The sequence below is a fragment of the Varroa destructor genome, unplaced genomic scaffold (assembly GCF_002443255.2).
Source record: "Varroa destructor unplaced genomic scaffold, Vdes_3.0 BEIS01000002.1, whole genome shotgun sequence".
Taxonomy (NCBI): domain Eukaryota; kingdom Metazoa; phylum Arthropoda; class Arachnida; order Mesostigmata; family Varroidae; genus Varroa; species Varroa destructor.
The window spans coordinates 43,347,069-43,366,279 of NW_019211455.1; the positions used below are offsets into that span (position 1 = coordinate 43,347,069).

A 19,211-nucleotide genomic window follows, 5' to 3' on the forward strand; every position below is an offset into this window, starting at 1 on the left:
ATATAAATGAAAATGAGTCTCGGTACAATAAGAGGATAATTTTCATAAAATCTGTTTCGCTCTGCTGAGCCAGTGACACAGACCAGGAGTTGACAAGGACTGTTCAGCTTGGACTTTTTATACAATACACGTATAGCCGTCTTTTTAAGCATACTCCTATCTCGGCGGTTCGGTTTGTCCCGTAAGACATGACCTGCCCTCACACTGCATCCTGCATTACTCAATTTGTCTAAATGTACTTCATATACTCCGAGAGTTATTTACTCAAAAAGACCAAGCTTAACTTCTTGTTCCTATGGGTATTACGATTCCATCGGAAGAAATACGAGGCTGCCACTTAACCAAAGCCCTTTAACAGTTACAGACCCTTAGCTCTTCGAAGAACTTGCTTAATGTAGTTTCCTACTGATAACCCCTGCCTGAGCAGGTAGCACATCAAAACCGGCCTCCCTGATTACCTCATTTAGGGTTCCATAGAGACGAATTAGAGTTGATGGCCATCTGCAAAAAATACCTCACCTCACACCTGGTGCGACACCTCAGCTCACAACTTGACGCTTTCGCTACATGTATTACGAACGTTCATGTCCGTATGCATATGCTAACAACGGTAGATATACGGTAGCAGTTGTAATCGGAGCAATAGCAAATCGTTGTGGTCACCCTCCAGCCGTTTGTTCTTGGCCGAACCCTTCATTGCCGGCACCAGACACAAAACTCTCGCCCAGACTCCTTTTTATTCCACATAGACTCTACGCTTCCTCTTCCATGTCGGTCCACTCTGCTGCGGTCATTTGTATGACTCAGATATGCTGCAATAACAACGATGGCGTTGATGGCGATATATCTTGTTCTGTTCACCGCCCTCCAGCAGCAGCAGCACAACCTCCTTGAGAGCCCCCTAATCTCAATATAGATCTACATGTATGTGTATTTCCCTATATGTGTCCCTATATTTGGATGTGTGCGCATGTCGGCTGTTTCGAGTAGGACCGCTCGTTCGTGTGTATATGCTTACGTGGTTCTGCGTCATTTGCCTATGTACTCAGTGGTGCACTGTGTCCTAGCAGTATTTAGCGGGACAGAGATTTATGCATTGTCCGCCCCCTTTGCCCGTGCGAGAGAAACAGTGAGAGGGGGAACGATTGAAAAGGAAAAGGGGAGAGAGAGAGAGAGAGAGAGAGACAAGAACAAGACGACTGACCACATGTATGTAAACACTAAAACAGACAAGACAAATAGGCAAGACCCAAAGAAGCAGACGAAATCCGTCGTGTAAAACTGGCTCGATTTAAAAGCTTTTGGCTTCACTGTCTTCAGTTAGTACATGGTTAGTGATCTATCGCCATTAGCCAAATTTGCTCAAATCGCAACTTCCGAAGCTAAACAGCGAACGTTCAACACCTACGATAATGCCGCATATTTGAGACAGTTGGCATATTCTCTGAAAATGATGCGGACTCAAATCGGTTATGCCGCACGAGGTAATAGGATTCGGAAATGTATTAAAGAAGGAAGCTTCATGCCGTTCATACTCGGACGATTAAACGTATCGATGCTTGGACACGTTTCCAAGATATATATATATATATATATATATATATATAGCAGTAATTAAAATACCGGAGACATGCCATTAAAAAGACTTATATATGAATCTAAGGTCCGAAGACCCCTAACTGTCTAAAGACCTTCTACGTCTGAAATATGTCAGTGCATTTTTCCGTCAGACCCTATTGCGTATCTAAAATAGTCATGTATGGTATATATATAATATGTATAATTATATAGTATATATTATATATAATATGTATGCTGTGTCGTATGTAGGCAAGCAAAAAAAAAGGGGCTGTCGTAACAACTGAGACCAAGCTCTCACTTTCTTTTCTACACAGAGGGGGCGGCGGCTACTAGTTACAGCATAGGCGATCTAATGGCAGTATAGTGGCACATACAGAGCTGTGGTATCGTCGACCGCAGCAATGTACGCCATTTGGGCGGAACAGCCCCCTGCATATGCAGTGGTTAGCGGGGCGAAACGGGACAAAGGGGCAGTCTTCCACAGCCGACTACTGTATGCAATAACGGGCCTCATTTGGTCAGCGGGAAGGGATAGTCACCATGGGCGCGCGTCTGGATGAACGACGACCACCCTGCGATCAGCTACTACTGATCGTCCGAGCGGGCTGATTTATGACACGACGCGCGCAGGACTCCCATAGCTCTGGTCCTACGGCCAGGGCCGCTGGGGCTGGTTATAGCATATCCCTCGTATACAAACACATATCGTAGGGATGGCGCCATGAGAAGGCGCACTATTACACCAACGTTGCCATTCCCCTACCGAATGCATTTCTTTCACAGGAGTTCTCCCCACAACCAAAACTACGATGACTACTTTTGGACACTGGCCCCGGCAACGATAACAAGAGAGAACAAGCCAGTCACTTCTTTCTTACAATCGCTTACGTTGACCTCGCCGATGTCGTCATTTGAATCAGTAGAACCAGCAGGTTGCATCATAGAGTCACTGGTGACTGATATTCAGTCGACTGCTGGCAAATATAGGTTGTTCAGGCTTACCCAGAGTCGCGTGTATCTGAAGCGAACGAGAGAATTCATGTTTGTTCCTTGACCTAAATAATATATTCGCGGCTGATAGGTGCACGCACCGAGTCGTCGAAGTAAAATTTTGTCCAAATATACTATCTTTTTGTACGAACTCAAATAGGGTTGTCCTCAATATGAATTTTAATTGACCGGCGCCGCCTCTTGCATGCATGCAGTTCGTCCTAGCTTGAGTCGACCTTGCATGGCGAACCGGCAGCTGTTCGTGCGATAAAAACTCCTGTGCCTTGGGCCAGTTCAGCCTAGCAGACGTTACCACTGTTTCTTGCGAGTCCGTCATTGCCATCATCAGTAATGGCTATCGAGACCACTCCATTGCTCTTCACCTTGAAGATCACCAATACGCTGTGTAATAGCCACACTCCTGCGTCGTTTGGCCACGAAGGCCTCGCAGGCATACAAAAACACAATAAGCCCAGGATACGGCAAATCGCATTGCCTCTTCGACGAATAGGGAGTAGTTAGCTGCTGTTACTGCCCCTAGTAATAACATCAGCGGTAGTAGTTGATATCCTGTCTGTTTTTTAGTCGTTTTCATCGAGCGACCGACCAACCGACCGACAAAAATGAGAGTGTCAATGTGAACGACAGACGGTCAAACAGCTCGCGCTGGTTAAATCTGGCCAAAGCTGCAGCAGACCAATCTCTAAATCAGCTAACTTGCCTACAATATGCCACACAATGGTTAGCCTCTAGCATTTCTACTGCGATGTATCTGCAAGCAATTGCCACAACCATCAAAACTAAGTGGCCCTCTTCTCTACTGCGTCTTTTTCGTTAACCTCTCTCCATCTTAGAATCTTTGCCCGCTGCCCCCTTCTCACACTGCACTCTATCGTACAGTGTTAGCTATAGATCCGTATGGCAATGAAGTAATAGAAAGGCGTTCAGCATTCATATCGAGGAGGTGAATAGTACGGGGGTTCCAAACTTTCGCGATTTCCTTAACTGTCCATAGAGATATACGGTCGTTAGGAGCCGTGTTGCTATGACAGAGAGATGGTTATGGGAAGAATTTTCCTTATGAACTACCAAATCGAGCCGTTTAGGCAGAGCCGTTGTTTGAGAACAGCGAGTCACTAGCCCCACTTAATCCAAGAGTTATGAAGCGACAGGAGCTTTTAGCGGCTGGGTGGCAGTCCTGCTCGCAAAAGTCATAGGGGCATTTGTCTGAATAACGAACTATGAAAAGCTAGGGATCCAAAAAACCAAACTAATGAATCAATGAATCATAGCGCGGCGAGTATGGAACGGAGGCGTAACATTCGATCGCGAAGTTTGTCCTTCCAAATCCATTGCCATAGAACGGGTATTCACACTCTTTATCTTGCTCTATGATGCAAGAAATCGCAGCCTTATTAGACTATCCATAAAGAACACATCGACATCGAAATATAAATAAGCAACTATCCTTCAAGAACGTTCATATTTACTATCGATCGAATAGCTTTTTTATGGTTGTTACTTGATGATTTTGATGGTTATTCCCTGATGGCTTTGGTGATTGTTGCCTGATGGTTTTGATGGTTATATACTGCTCCAATGCGCCGGTAAGCGTGAGCTCTGACATGTGCTTCTCCCTGCACATCTCATTAGCTATATGCTTGCTTGCGGATATATAACTGACAACCGTAGGCTCTATCGGAACAATCAAAGGTACGTAGACTCTGAAGAGTGTGCTACCTTGAAGTACAATGGCACAGAGCCCGAACTGCTGAAAGCCTTCATTAATCATGTATGTGCCGTTATTTAGATATGGGCCTTACCCGACACGCACCCGATGGATCTTTTTCCTGTACTTAAACCCATAGCATAGAACGCAGTAATAATAATACAGGAAACAAAATAGTTAATGACCCAGTTCCAGCCAACAGGTCTTTCTAATTGTAGAGCATTGCATGGGTTGATTCTTTCATCTGAAGAAGCTATATCCTGCGTGAACGTACTCTTTGAAAATACGCTCGTGATTTTAGATCAAACCATGATATATAATGATATGGATAATACCCTATCAAGGGTTTTCCTTTCTTGGCTCCCATGTAATTATATCGTATGCCGTTTCCCCAATTTCGCATTAGTGAACCAGACAACGCTGACAATATCTGCGCTGCCCCGTCTGTATCTCTGATTTACGCGATTCATATAAATCATATTGGAGCATGAGCGAAGTACCTGGTTTTTTTCTCAGCAGTCAGCATGTTCGCAGCATAGTATGACGTGTATTACGGATTTATATTATTATTATTATGAGTAATAAATGTCTGATTATCGCGTTCTTCGTAAGTCAGGAAGGACAAATATCCTATCACCGAAAAGATACATTAAATTTTTTGGACAAGTCTGGATGACCCGGGTGCATTGAGATTAACTGTATCATTAAGAACTATACATACACAAACGAGTAACGGTCGATTCAATTATCAGAGCAGTTTGAGATTAGCACCTACAACTCGAAGCACCAAGGAGCCTCCATTACAGGGAGATACTCATTTAGGTCGAGAGCTAAACTCCGGATCCAATCGTTAGCGAACCAGCGGCCGGAGTATTATGCATCTTGGCCATCCTACAAAGTCTCCTTGACCACCCAGAGCCGCTCGCAGACGGTTGCCATATCGGCGAAGGAGATTTTGATCAAACCTAACCTTCAGCATTCAGTAACGAAATGGCACCACGGGAAGCTCCGCTTACGAAAGTAGCATTTACCTTCCGTGGTCCAGGTCTTTCTCATAACCAATGGAGAGATCTTGGTCTTAGACCTCAGTAAACTGCAAGCCTGTATGGGAGTGGAGCTCTGACCAAAAAGCAATTCGCGTACCAGCTCATCTTTCGGTGAATGTGGAGCGCGTCTATATATCGTTGAAGGCGAGGGAAGATAGTCAAAAAAGGGCCGATACCCGACGGACTATAGGGAAACGAGCAATTGCAATAAGCGCATTAGTTCCGGAAATATGCAGACAACGTCGTCGTAGTCCCAGATCGGCGCCGGCTCGCCGTAGACATGGGCATACGTGCGGGGGCGCGTGATACAACACTCGCAAAGAGCTCTGGAGAGTTAAGCTTGATTAGGCTAATTGGACATTTAGATTGCCTAATACTAGTGATGCACCGTTCTGAGGTGCCTTTGCCAGCAGTCGCAGAGAATATATACCCCCGTATATATGTATATGTAAATCACTTGAGAGTTGAGAATCTTCAATAAATAAAACTGCTTTTAAGTGTTGTCTTTCTTGCAATAACATACGTGTGTCGACTAACTTTCACAGATGGAAAACGAAGCTCCCAAGCTGTCAAATAGCTTTGCCCCACCTTGTATTGGGCTCGAGTTTCGAGCCTGATAATGTGGCTCAGTTCTATATTACACACATTAAACTCAAATAGATTGACAGGTTCAATCGAACAACTCTGACAGTATCGTCTGATAATAGCTTTTCACGTTCAGCAAGATTCTATCCATCTAAAAGGTCAATCAGATGATTGTACGACCAAATAAACTGTAAACTAGCCAGATCGTATTGCATTTCGGATTGAAACAACAAGAATCGTTAAAGGTGCTGTTACTTTTTAATGGAAAACTGTACTTAGGCTATCCATCTAACAAGAACCGGTGCTGTTCACTGGGTTGGCAGTCTGATCGCAAAGTGGGAGGTTCCGGAGCTCGGCTCGTCTCACAACTGTCTGGCTCTGCCGGCAGTTTCAGAGGCAGCCGCCTCTGTTTCAGGAGCTCGAAAGGCGACTGCTGGCCCTTCGTGTCATTGCCATCGGAGAGCCACCCCCTTCCGTTTTAAAGCGGAAATGGGACATTAGGACTTGAACAGTCGGCCTCAAGAATCAAAGGAAGTTCATCGCCGGATGGTGCCCGAATACCGGCGATACAAGACACTGGGTGACCCCCCAAGAAAAGGCTTCTGTCTGAAACAGTAAATGATCTTGAGATGATCCGAGTCGTCGGGAGCACTTGTGAAGCTAAAACAGAAATTGTCCCGAATCAAACCGTGTTGAGGTATAATCGCGTTAGAATAAAACCATTGCCAACCAATTTCGATAGACTTAACGAAGAACAAGTAACATTTTTCGTATGATACGTTGCGAGCTTGTTTGCTATAAGAAACCAGTCGATAAAATACGCTTGAATATGGGAAGGTGATGTTGTGGCCTATTACCTTTCTTTTAAGCAGACCAGACTTTACCAGCGTTTTGTTATCAAAAGTAACATAATTTAAGCAGTAAATGGAAGATGTCGAAAACGAAGACGACTTCCGCTAGTCGTCAGAGATGTGCGGTGCCCCCAGCCGGTTTCAAAGGTATCAAGGTCATGGAGTTGCTCTTTCGCAGTGAGTTTGCTCTGAGTGGAAGCGGGGGACTGGGAAAACAGGCAAAGTATCATGACATGCAGATATTTGCCTTTGCCCCTGTCCCTAACCCTAACGCTTCTGCCTAGTGTATTTACCATTGGGCTGTTGCCGCTGCTATTATTGTTGGTGTTTGTTCGTAAGCGCGAAAGCAGAGAGGAAAAGGATCGGCGCACCTGGAATGGGAAAAAAACGTTCGCCGCACTGCACAAGTGGTAACACAACTTTCTATTGCAACATCCAGCAGCAGCAATCGACAAAAACGACAACAATAGACGAGCATTGGGAATGCTTGGCTCCGCCTCTGTTCGGATCGGCATTTCAGTTCCGCATCACAGAACATCTCTGAGGGCAGGAAAGAGGTAAATCTTCCATTGGCATTTCCAGCATTGTTTAGCTTGTTCGATGTGAATCCACCAATGAGGTTACACATTATATATGATGTAACGTAACGTACAATAGACAGCTAAGTGATTCATCTATGCCTACAAAAACATAGGTACGACGCCCCTATGAGGCTGCCCGTCGCACATAAACTGAATACGAGACAGTGGTGAAGGCTGTCTGAAGAAGTATCAGCAGTGTGGTAGGTTAAGATATAGGTGGTTAGGTTAGAGTACCTGTCGAAAGGCGCATTCTGTCACTGTCTGGCTATGCAGGTCTTATGTAGTGATGTACGCTAGACACCCGCCAGTTACCGAATTGCGAAAGCAGAGATCATCGTCGAGTCTCGCGCCCATCTATACCTTGCAAGGTCCCCCTGTCGCATGTATGTTTATATCATTTATCACCAGCTTAGAAATCATTAGCTGGTGCCATGAAACAGAAAAGATGAAGAGCAGTAGATGAGAAATCATTTACATATGTGGCTGTTGTGCAATTGTTTTAAATTTTAAAGTGTTATTATCGTTCGTCGTTCCATGCTTGATTGCATTTTTGCTCAGAGACGATGCCTGTACCACCTGTTATATAAATAAGGCTCAAGTAATTACGATACCGAATCTTTAAGAAAAGCGAAAAGTTAATGTTTATATATATATATATATGAAGGTAATTAATGTCAACAAACAAATATCAACAACGACTTAAGAGAAAAGATCTACCTTCCTCTTGTTGTATTAACGAATCCAAAAAGTCCAAACAAGGCTGACATGATTCGCGAGCTGCAAAATCCTCGTAGCGAGCTGGAGCAAAAACAGCACGGAGGTTCCACAAAAAGACAACTCGCTATGGGTTTCGCTCAATAGAGATGATGGCTATGTTCCCCTCTTGAGCAGCGCAACGAACCCCAACCAAGAGGCGACACCCATTTTGCAGTGCTTCACAAGCAAACAAGTGTTGATAAACAAATCAGGAAATGCCACCGGAAATGGTACGTCGATTTCACAGATGATTTCAGGGGGTAATCTTGTGTGAAGCAGAGAATGCCCTGCGGACACCCATCAGACCGCTCGTCAGTGTCCACTGAAGAGATTCTTTCCGGACAAGACTTCCCTTATTCATGCCAACTTGTAACTGGTGATTTTTTGGCACCCTGTGTGTGTTTGCATCGGCTATATCTTGTTGTTAATGTATGATTATAAGTGCCTGTTGTGTAAAACAGTTGGCTGATAGATACGCTATCGCGTACGGCAAATGCTATAAGCATCGGGCTTAAGGGCAGATGCTAGAAGCCATTGCGAACTAGATCTAAACAGAATAGGATCCACGAAGAGGCTTTATATAGTGTCACAATGATTAATGAAAATATTTCTATAACACATTGCTATTTCTATAACAACGTTGCTAAAACGACATCCAGTATCTGTAGATAATAGATCTACAGGGTTTGAAGCGGTTGTACCCATCTTCTTTTGCATTATATCGACGATAACAGTAAATGCATGCAAAGAAGTTCCCTATTTAAATATACACATACCCATATTTTTCTATCTTTTAGGGAAACCCTTGAGTAATTACTTAAATAGAAAAAAATATAGATTTTCTTCAGACTATTTTAACAAATCTACATAACGTCGTGCTTGTGACGTTTCCCATTCAGTCAGCCTAACCACTGCTACTTTTGGTTTATGCGTCCAGTTTGTGTCCTAGGTGAATCCTTCCCGACCGGTTCAAAGCAGTCGCCTCGTAAAGTAGACATTTCGACACAGTCTCCGACAGATAAGAAACCTTATGACTCCGTACAGATATGTATTTGCCTCACTTCTATATAGTACTCCCGTGAGCGAAATACGCACCCTTCCCCCGTCGCTGTGCTCCCCGTAAATTATCGAATCGATTCTAGTCAACTAGCGTACAAATCAGTGGGCCAGTAAATGTTTTGAAAAATATGAAAAATTGAATGAAATTGGTCTTCTTTCTTCGAGACCACGGCGAAACAAAATGATTACGCAATTGTAAATGATGGTAGTAGAACGGCTGTGAAGTGGTGATGCGGCCGGGTCGTAGAAATCGTGACATCAGGAGCACCAGTGAAGTTAGTCGTAAAAGGCCTATTCCAGGGCTATTCTTTGCAGAAGACTACGCAAATCTGCGTCCGCTTGAAGGAGCGTATTCACTGGAAACGATTTGAATTGTATCTAAGTCTACTTTTCGAGGGCCTCGGGAGCTTCGGCGCGGCAAAGAGGCACCGACCGACACGGCGAAGCATTGAAGGAAGCGGAGGTAGCCGAGCACTCCAAGCATTCCGAGTGCTTCATCGCATACAGCAACCGGCTAAAGCCACCGTTGCTGCTGCTGTCGTTATAGTTTTTCTCGATGGAGCACTACCTACGACCACGGTAGCGAAAGTGGCAGTAGTTTTCCTAGACCCTTTTTCTCTTCTAAAGAGCAAGGAGCCCCCCCCAGGACGATAACATGCCTCTATCTCTTGCCTTTATGCTTTGTGTCCCTTTTCTAAACTTTATGCTGCCCGCTATTGCCTATGGCCACAGACTGCGATCGTGTGAGCGCTCCGCGCCGACGCTCCCCCAAGCACCGAAACCAGTGGAGCGATTTCGGCTGCCAGCGGCATAGGGGAGCTTTGCGTCGTTGCGTCGGTGGGTCTAGTTGATTTTTCCCACGACCGCTGCCGCGGCTGCCGCGAGCACTACGACGAGTTACGAGCACGCCTGCCAGCCTTACAACGAAAATTTCCATTAGACATACTGCGGCGAAGAATGACTGTTCGTTGGTGCTAGTGATGAACGCTAGACGCTAACAAAAAAAAAACATCAGAGACCTCCCAGAAACGACCACCAGGGTCAGCATCGCAGCAGCAGACTTGATACAGCGGCGTGGTAAAGGCGTTTGAGACGAAAACGGTCTTCAGAATGTTTTGATGGTAAGATTTCGCCTAAACATTTCAGGCTTTCAATAAACAGAAACGACATTTAGTTATCGATGAATGTCGGGGTCTGTAGTAATACTGTACTGAAAGTAGTACGGGAATCGTTTAGAACGAATGTATGAACGGGATCATGTGTAATTTGCGACGAGGAAACGGGACCCGAATTTGCTTTTTTGTGTTTACTAAATATTAGGGAACGAGCTACAGATGACGATAACGGAGAGGAAATGGGGCGAGACGAAATAATCGTTTTGTCATTGCTTCAACAGGAATAAACCGTAACAAACACAAGAACAAGCGAACAGCATATGAAGTTGGTCCGACTGATTAGTGTTATGAAGCTCCTTTCCGGGAGGCAGCTATATTTTGGAAGCGATAACATGAAAGAATTAACGCTTACCTCTTGAATAGTTGGTATTGAGTCATATGGTTTCGCATGATCTTAGGAATGAACTTCACTCATCACTCAACTTACCTGTAATTAGAATCATAGACATTATTAGAATCATTATCTTGATATTACAGGTAGTTGTTGCTCCAAACTTTCGCAGCAGTTTAGTCTAACAGGCTATAATATTTTTGACTGATCTAAGGTTTTCAAGATAAAGAACACAGTTGCGTAGATACGTTTCCCTCTAGCGTTGGCCTTTAGTCGTCTGCGTTCGCAAGCAACAAAATTCTGCCTTCCTTTACCTCAGCGCATTGGTAGGCACATGACCAGGAGTAAACGTCCCTTCGGCGAACCCGACTTCAATGTTAGTGTAGTAAATACGACTACATTTTAGGAAAATCGGAAAACGAGACTTACTACCGGGATATCCCTGTTAGACACGCCAGTTTCGTCCTGTCGCGCTACCGACACCGTTTACTCCACAGGCGCGACCAGCTAGTCCACCTTCGCTATAAGAAGGTTCCAAAAATAGTATTGGGACAATTCAAGAAAAGGAAACGCAACGGCCTGACCAATGGCGTGTTGGGGCCCAACAGGCCGACTGTAGTGTTGCTGCTATCGCGGTGAGCTCTAAACTTCTGGTCCTGCTGAGGCAGTTATTGTGGCAGTATTTGCGTCGGAGCCTCGACGATGATTCCAGGATGGGGGATAGACGGGTCCCGCACGTCAGATACAAGTCTAGCTGTTCCAGTGGCTTCAAAGAATTAGGTCCTGCTTAGGGGAACTGTGGGCCTTGGTCAAGGCAACTACAGAAAGGCAGGAGCCATACACCAAAACAGCCACTGCCGCTAGTAGTAGAAACCCCAGCTGCCACATGAAGAAACCTATGGACATAAGATGCAGCATGTGGAAGGCTGGACGATGCGAGGTAGAGTGTCCGGGGTCAAATCATCAATGCCAAAGTGGAATTCCTCACAGCGCAGAAACAGCAAGAGCAGAAGATTCAACGGTCGTGGCAGCGAAAAACGCAAGCCATGCACGTCCGAATCCACGTCGTTTTTTTGTTTTCCTCCTCCCTCTCTTCTCGACGAAGCAGACGATGCCATCGGTCGGTCGGTTGCTGCTGGAGCTGCTTGGCCACCAGTCAAACCCTGTTCAGCTAAACTTTGCTAGCCGGAGCCTCTAACTCTCAGCGGGAGGAGGAACGAACCAACACCAGAGTTGCGATTTCTACGCGCACTATGGATGCGTGCCGACATAAGGATATGTGGAAAGTGCGCGCTCATATGCCGTTCATATATATATATATGCGTGTTGAACTGCAAGTCAATACGCCAATATGAATGGGGTCTCTGTTGTACTATTCCCACATGAACGACACCTTGTATGGCAGGGTTTTCAATGCCACAAGAATGCTTTACGACAATTATACCTGTCACATACAAATAGACGACAGACAGCAACGTAAACGATGTATTGTGGCTCAACATCTTATCAATTTCAGCGTTTCGGAGACAACAGCTAGTAGTAGTGTCGCATCATAGAATTGCCTACCCGTACATACGAAACGAAGCTTGTCGACTCTAAAAATTGATTGATTCATTGGGAAAAAAAGCGACAGAAAACAAGAAAAAAACTTAGAATAAAATCAGCAGTAATACCTAAAATACCTGTACTGCGCGGAACCGCACGCCCATGTACACTAACGTATATTGATGTCCAAACTCTTATAGGCGAAGCGCGCGCACGAGCTTCACCTTTATTACTTTTTCTTGTTTGCCTAACGTTGTTCCTTTCTCCCTTTCTTTCTTATAGGGAAAAAATGGAAAAGTTTGAAACTGGCTTTCACTCGCAGCTGCTGCTTGTTCTGCTACACTATGCCAGCAGACGTTCATCCGGTAGCCGGCGCACATGCAGCAGCACGTCTACCCCGGCCACACATGCCATCAAATAGCGCAGTAAGCAAACGGGGTTTCACGGCAGTGCCGAAACCCAATGTCGCCCAGATGATTTTTCCCTCCCTCTCATCTCGGTTTTTCTTCTCGCCCTCTTTCGGCAGAATTCGCTGAAGGAGCAGAAATCCCGCAATAGTGGCAGTAGGAGTGAGAGAGGAAGCGGCCGCAGCAGATGGCTCCAATCGAACTGACCGAGACTACGATGGCAGAATATTCCGCATATATTATGTATATGGATAGATAAGGGAAGGGACAGGGGGCTTGCTGCTACTGTGGGTGGAAAGCGGTGGATGGTGGAAAGCCTCGCAGTCGCCGTTGTAGGTGCCGTTGATATCGATGGTAGGGCTGAACATCGGCAGACGTTGGAAGCGGTTGTTTGAACAAGGCTTTCTCCTGATCCATTTCTTGTCTCCACGAGCAAACAACCAATCAGCTACTATAACTATAGTATGACACTTCGGCGCTGCTACCCTCTCATGCTGCTGCTACCGGTCTAAAGGGTGCTAGCCGAATAAAACTAATGGTACTTGTCGACGACTAGAAAAATCTAAAAACTAAGTAATAGGCCAGTTTAGTTTATGCAGCTTCGGTGTTCTAGTCTCTACCTAAAAGGGAAGCTGCGTATAGCCGTTAGCTAGCACGCATTTCGACCGAGCTACATACACAGCGAGAAAATAAAAGAATGGTCGATAGCAGACCTTTATTTTATTCGGTGTCCTTTTTCGTCGATTTAACTGTTGCCACCACCCCCTGAAACTGTAGTCCACGACAAGCTAATCTCCCCAACGTAGTCGATCCAGACGGAACGACGTCTAAGAGGATCAGACGAAGATTAGATGAGCCACTGTACCCAAAGCAATACCAGTTTTGGAAGATGGAAAAAACAGCCCCTATAGGAGTCCTTGGCGTACTTCTGTTGCGAACCTACGCTTATAAGCATATCTTTGGAGCGTCTTGCTCTTTTACAAGTTTTCTTCCTGTCTGCGAGAGTACTTCGACGATGACGCAAAGTGAACCTCGTGCAAAACAAGAAGCCTACGGAAGCCAGCAGTCGTTCACCCACGCCTTTCAGGACACTGAGCAATATGGATACTTGTGTGGGCACAGACTTGTATAGCTGCGTGCCTGGTGATGATATCCATGCAAAGGCAAATTGAACTCACGAACGTGCCAAAATGTGGAGAAGACAATTTGATGAAAGGTCGCCACAGCACAGGAGAACGGAAACGCAGATACCCACTAAAGGCATCTGGTTAATTCGGTTCGGCTTAGACTGTACCTGGCAAACATATCCGCAGGAGAAGCAGTAAGTCTTCAGGCAGTAAAGGACCGCTAGCAAGACAGAGAAATGCAAAATTCACATAAAAATCGGGGCGGAGTACGAAGCGAAGAACAAAAGGACGACGAAGCCAGGCTAAGCCTTTATTGGCCAACGTAGGCCGCTTGCCTTCTACGCTGGTCTGTACAAACGGCGCAGATGAACACAAACAACCCACCGCTTGGCGAATTTGATGTAAAGAATTGGGCGGAGGAGGTGAAAGGACGTGCGCTAGTCGCTCCACGCATAGGACAGAGGCACTTGGACCTATATTTCTTTATACCTCTACGCTCTACAGTGAGACTACGCCTATTTTCCTACCCAGTCCAATAGCTGCAGCCAGCCAAACAGGAGTTTACTCAAAAGGCTTCCTTTCCGCATTCTTTTTTTGGCTCTTGTTTGTCTTGTTGTTGTTGGCGTCATTGTAGTTGTTGTTGTGGTCGTGAGAGCTGTTGTTGTTGGTGACGACGTCGGCAAAGAAGCTTCTGCGCGCAACCATGGAGATGTGCTGCTATTATGCGCTAGTTATTCCGCCGGTTCCCGTCTCGATCCGAACTGTTCTCCATTCTCTACGCTTCACTTCTAGCTGCCGCCCGCGGCCCGCGCCTTTTAGACGTCCGGAGCTGCTGCCCACCCGTCCATCTATCTGCGATGCACATCGAAAAAGATGCAACAGCTAAGCTTCTATTCTATCTCTATTCCTGTATTTTTTTCGACTGCGACAACTTCTATTTCTACAACTTCAACTACTACCAGTTGTAGTAGGAGTGCTCCGCAATGGAGAAGGACTTGGGTAGCAGGCTTTGGTCCTTTGGTCGGGATGCCAGTGGCAACGGCAAAGACCGTGCAACTGTACATATATTGAACAAAATAAACATAGAGAAAAAGTAGGAAAGCTAGGAATACGAAAAGGAATAACAGACATCGTTGTACATAAGAAAGAACAGCGGACGAGAAGCGGCGGTCATAACAGACGGAAAGTGGCAAACAGTGTAGCAATGATGACTAAGAGAACAAAGACGACGAAAACGAGCCGTATGTTATAGACGTCAGATGGAGGATATACAACGATGAAGGAAATTCGTATAAACATAAAGAAAGAGGAAGGCCAAAAAATGTACGGGGGCAAGGGAAACTAAAGTACCGTCAGCGACGACTGGATATCTAGTTCATAACACTGTATAGAAACAATGTAAAGAACGAAATTTTACATGATTTTGCTTATCGTTAAACGCTTCAGAAAAAGTCTGCCATGCATGCCTCTCATTACTTGGTACGATAAAAATAGTCGCTCTAGATATTGCTTAATGTTTGCCGCGTATCGTAACTTCCACACCTGTAACATCATTTTTCAGTCCCTATCAAAGAAAACCTAATACTTACTTCACGAATGCACTACGAACTTTGATCCACGCGAACGGGCGAGACAAGTTCCAAACAATATTCTGACACCGGTATGAACTGCTTATTTTATAATACAAACCGTAACGGACAAGGATCTTCATCGGCAAGTATGGTTACCAGCTTGGGCAAAGGGTGCATCCTGGGATGTGTGGGATTGCTGCTTCTGTTCAAGACAGGAAAGCACGGTAGATGCATAGTCTATCATAAGCCTCCCGCATTTGTCTCCGGCGATCTACTTACTACTTTAGTCTCATCTTCCAGCCTCAAATGTCTACCCATTTCTCCCCGACTGGGTCGGATCGCTTTTTGGTCCGTCGCTGCCGGATGCCAGCTGCTTTCTCATCAAGAGCCCATCAACACTTCGTTGGTCACGGCGACACCTGCGCCACGTTCTGCAGTGCGTGTTTCAGAAGACGCCCCGTTTCGTGTTGTTAGTTTGTCTACTTGGTATAAGGTAAGTTGGCACTGCACTAAACTATAAGGGCGCTAATGTTTACTTTAGTTAAATCTAGATATTTAGAAAAAGTGGTCGATTCTAGAGAAAAACTGCGAGTTTTTTTTTACAATGCGTGCTCACATATGATTCCGGATTACATGCACATATCCATACATTATTTTTATAGAGGTTTACGACTATAACTCTTTAAGATATTTGCATAGCCTATTATTTAATTCACATAATGCAAGATGTTACACGCTTGCAATCTATGAGTCTCCACTTTCTGTACAAGCAACATTACAACTGAACAGGGTAGTCACAGAACAATTTGTACAGCCCGTTCCTTTTCTAACTCGGTAGCATCCACGAGCTCCATTTGCCCCTGGCAGCCAACTACTGCAGCTGCCTAATACAGGGTCTAAGAAGTGGTAAGCATATACAGATACAGCTGAAGTGGCGGAGGAGTCATCCATTGAGTCTGTTGTTCTCCTGTTTTGAATGTGTGCGATGTGAGGCCTTTCTATCCCAGCCGTCTCCTGGACCTGATCACCTAACCTTCGACACAGGCGTCTCACGAGGATGCCCAACAGGTTGACCAGTCTCTTCTTCTGCGACCATGTGCATCCCGCTGCATTTTGCTTGCTCACTGGTTTGAAAGACAACAACAACACGTTGATGCCTTTTCCGACGCTGTCTAGTAGTGCCCCGCAGACGACACCATGGATAGATGATTGGTTGAACGAGTTTTGTCAAAGAAGAAAGAGAAGCAGACAACAGAAAGTACTGACGTACCGTATAACCTGGGGGTGTCTGGAGGAGGTGTTTGACCCCCATCCCCGGGCCTACTCATATGCTTTTACCCGCAGATACATGCACCACACAAACAGACACACACACGCCCATACTTTCTCATTCGCAGTATAGGGTCGCAGCTGAGGATCATGCGAGTACTGCTAGATCAACGTGGCGGAGCGAGGTCACCGTGACAGCCTGAGCGGCTGACCTATAGCACAATCAGAGAGGACATCTACCAACAAAAGACTGCTTCATGAAATGAAGGTTTTGCAACCCACACTTCAAGGGTAGGAGCGAATCTGGGGTGATATGATGATCCGCTATTGAGTGAATGTATATTCAGGATGATACACTTTTGAGTACTACAATGAGGCGGCCACTTGCTCCAGCCGGGGCAACATGGCAATGGTGAACCGGAAAGACCAAACAAGATACTACGCGTCATTGGAGTGGAAGGTTCGCCGGCGTACGACTGAGTACATTTATGTGGAAAAATCCAACAAGATACTCATCATGGTCATCATCTCCTAGAGACACGTACGACAAAATAAACATTACATGTATATGTAATTCTGATTACATTGAACTATTTAATAGCTATGTAGATCGGTGTATCTTGTTCCTAGTAACGTAAGCAACCAAAAGCAAAAATATATGGATTTATTATTTGTGCGTAATTTTCGAATTCTTTTTAAAACAAACATGCCGCTTAGCATGTCCTGAATTGATAGGAACATACCTCAATAACCTAATATACTTTCCGATATAGGATAACTCTGGATAGTTGGAACATTAGTGGCGGTAGTATAGACAAATAATTTTCCGATGAAGATCGGTTGAAGACCGTTGAGGTTCCGCCATGAGACATAGCTCACGTCGAGCTTAAGTTCATGAGTAAAGTTCACTGAAATATCGTTTGAAACTTCTTATAGAAAAACAGTTACAAGGGAAACTCCCATTTCTTTAGGCAAGTCCATTTCAAGATATACCAGATATAATTTTGTTGTTATTTCTCTTTTGTTCAAACAACCATTACGCGACTTACTGTCAGAGCAGACAACACGTAGATATTAAGATTGAGGCCTCTTAAGATCTAAATATAACCAAAATGTTAACACCATCTCCAGATATTCAATGCTAATATGAAACTTTTTGCTTCAGTACCTTTGCTGTATTGCCCTCAGCGCAATGGCCAATATATAGTAGATAGAAGTGACAAGATATTAGTGCGTAAAAAGTTGACTGAACCAAAGAAAGCATCCTTAACCTATCCCAAATAAATCTGATTGTAATGCATGGTACCATTCATCTAGTCTAGCTACTTCTGCCTCACCACGTCTAGCAGTCGAGTATTAGTAACGCAGTGCCTAAAACTCGTTAGTTGAAATAGCAGCGAGGGCAACAAACGGGGTAGTCACATATTCATGGGGTGGTTTGGCAAAAGCGGCTGATCACGAGCCACTTTACACCTTTCCCCTTGGCAATCATTCCCTCGACTATTTTTTCTTATTGGCAATTTGCCTCCTACTGAATTCCTACCGATAGCTGCCAACTTTAACCAGCCACCTCGTGGCAATTCCTCTCAACAGCATTTGTCTACTCTTTGGCCGGAGTCCCGAACTCCTAAACCTGCTCAGGCGGGCAGGCGAGCGGGCAGTCAGGCTCCAGACAGGCCACAAGATTGGTGATGCAAGGGCTGGTAATCGGCCACTAATCGCATTGCCCCCCTGAGAGTTCGCTGGGCATAGCGTCAGTCACCGTACCTCTCACCAACCCTTCCACCGTTTGCCAGATCCCTCAGACCCCCCACCCCTGATGCTTATAGCATTCTACTTCTTCTTCGTTTAGTCGCTATCGTCTTGTTCCAAGTTAGGCACTCATTCCCGTGGGCACCCCGGGAGATCTCCGGCTCAACCCTAAACATTCGGAAGGATAGCAGTCGTCTTTCTAGCGGTCTTTTGCCCCTTTAACTACCCCACATTGCTTTCAAATAGTCAAATGAAGATACCGAATGCACAAACACGCGTAACCGACAACCGATCGCAGCAATTAGCATGTAATAAAGCCTCACTTAAGGGAATACACGCAGGCAAAACAAAAGGAGAAACTTGGGGGATAATAGGGGTATATACAATAGCCGAGAGGCCAATATGCTCTAAGGGAAGTGGGTCGAGCAAAAGGGCTAAACCGGCCACAGAACGAGGCAATATGACTCCTTTACTCAGACCTAGCCTTCACTCATTATCCACTTAAAGATAGGGACACAATAAGCGAGAAAGAGCGTGAAGGCGCTCTCGGTGTAGTGTTCCGAATCTCGACAAGCGCAACTCTGGTAAACACATAAAAAGGGGTGTTATAGGATTTAAGGGGTTTGCAGCTGCGAGAGCCTACTTCGGCCGATTGAGGGAACATAAAATTGACTTGCATACTACCATTCGTAGTAGGACGAATAATGGGGGGGCAATGATAACGACGATAATAATGCGCGATTGCTGTTCGAAGGATAAAGCTCATGAGGTTTACGCGGCATGTACAGCGTACAGGACAAAAGTTGATTATGTTGTAACTTATATTGCATTGGCGATGTTCGTTGCTAGCTTTTCC

At 45.2% G+C, this 19,211-nt stretch overlaps 1 protein-coding gene across 3 annotated transcripts in view; it reads right to left on the reverse strand.

The window, feature by feature from the left end:
* The window catches only part of LOC111245274 (uncharacterized), a 344,964-nt gene extending 328,964 nt beyond the window's left edge, over window positions 1-16,000 (reverse strand). For 2 of the 3 annotated variants that reach the window (XM_086979177.1, XM_086979174.1), the window contains exons 1-2: window positions 15,614-16,000; window positions 14,291-14,615 (exon numbers count right to left, since the gene is read on the reverse strand). In XM_086979177.1, the coding sequence (XP_086835303.1) occupies window positions 14,291-14,392 (102 nt within the window). In that variant the 5' untranslated portion in view covers window positions 14,393-14,615; window positions 15,614-16,000. Of the gene's footprint in view, window positions 1-14,290; window positions 14,616-15,352 lie in introns of all 3 variants that reach the window. The other variant, XM_086979175.1, reaches the window with a different exon arrangement.
* Between the last annotated feature and the right edge of the window lie 3,211 nt (window positions 16,001-19,211).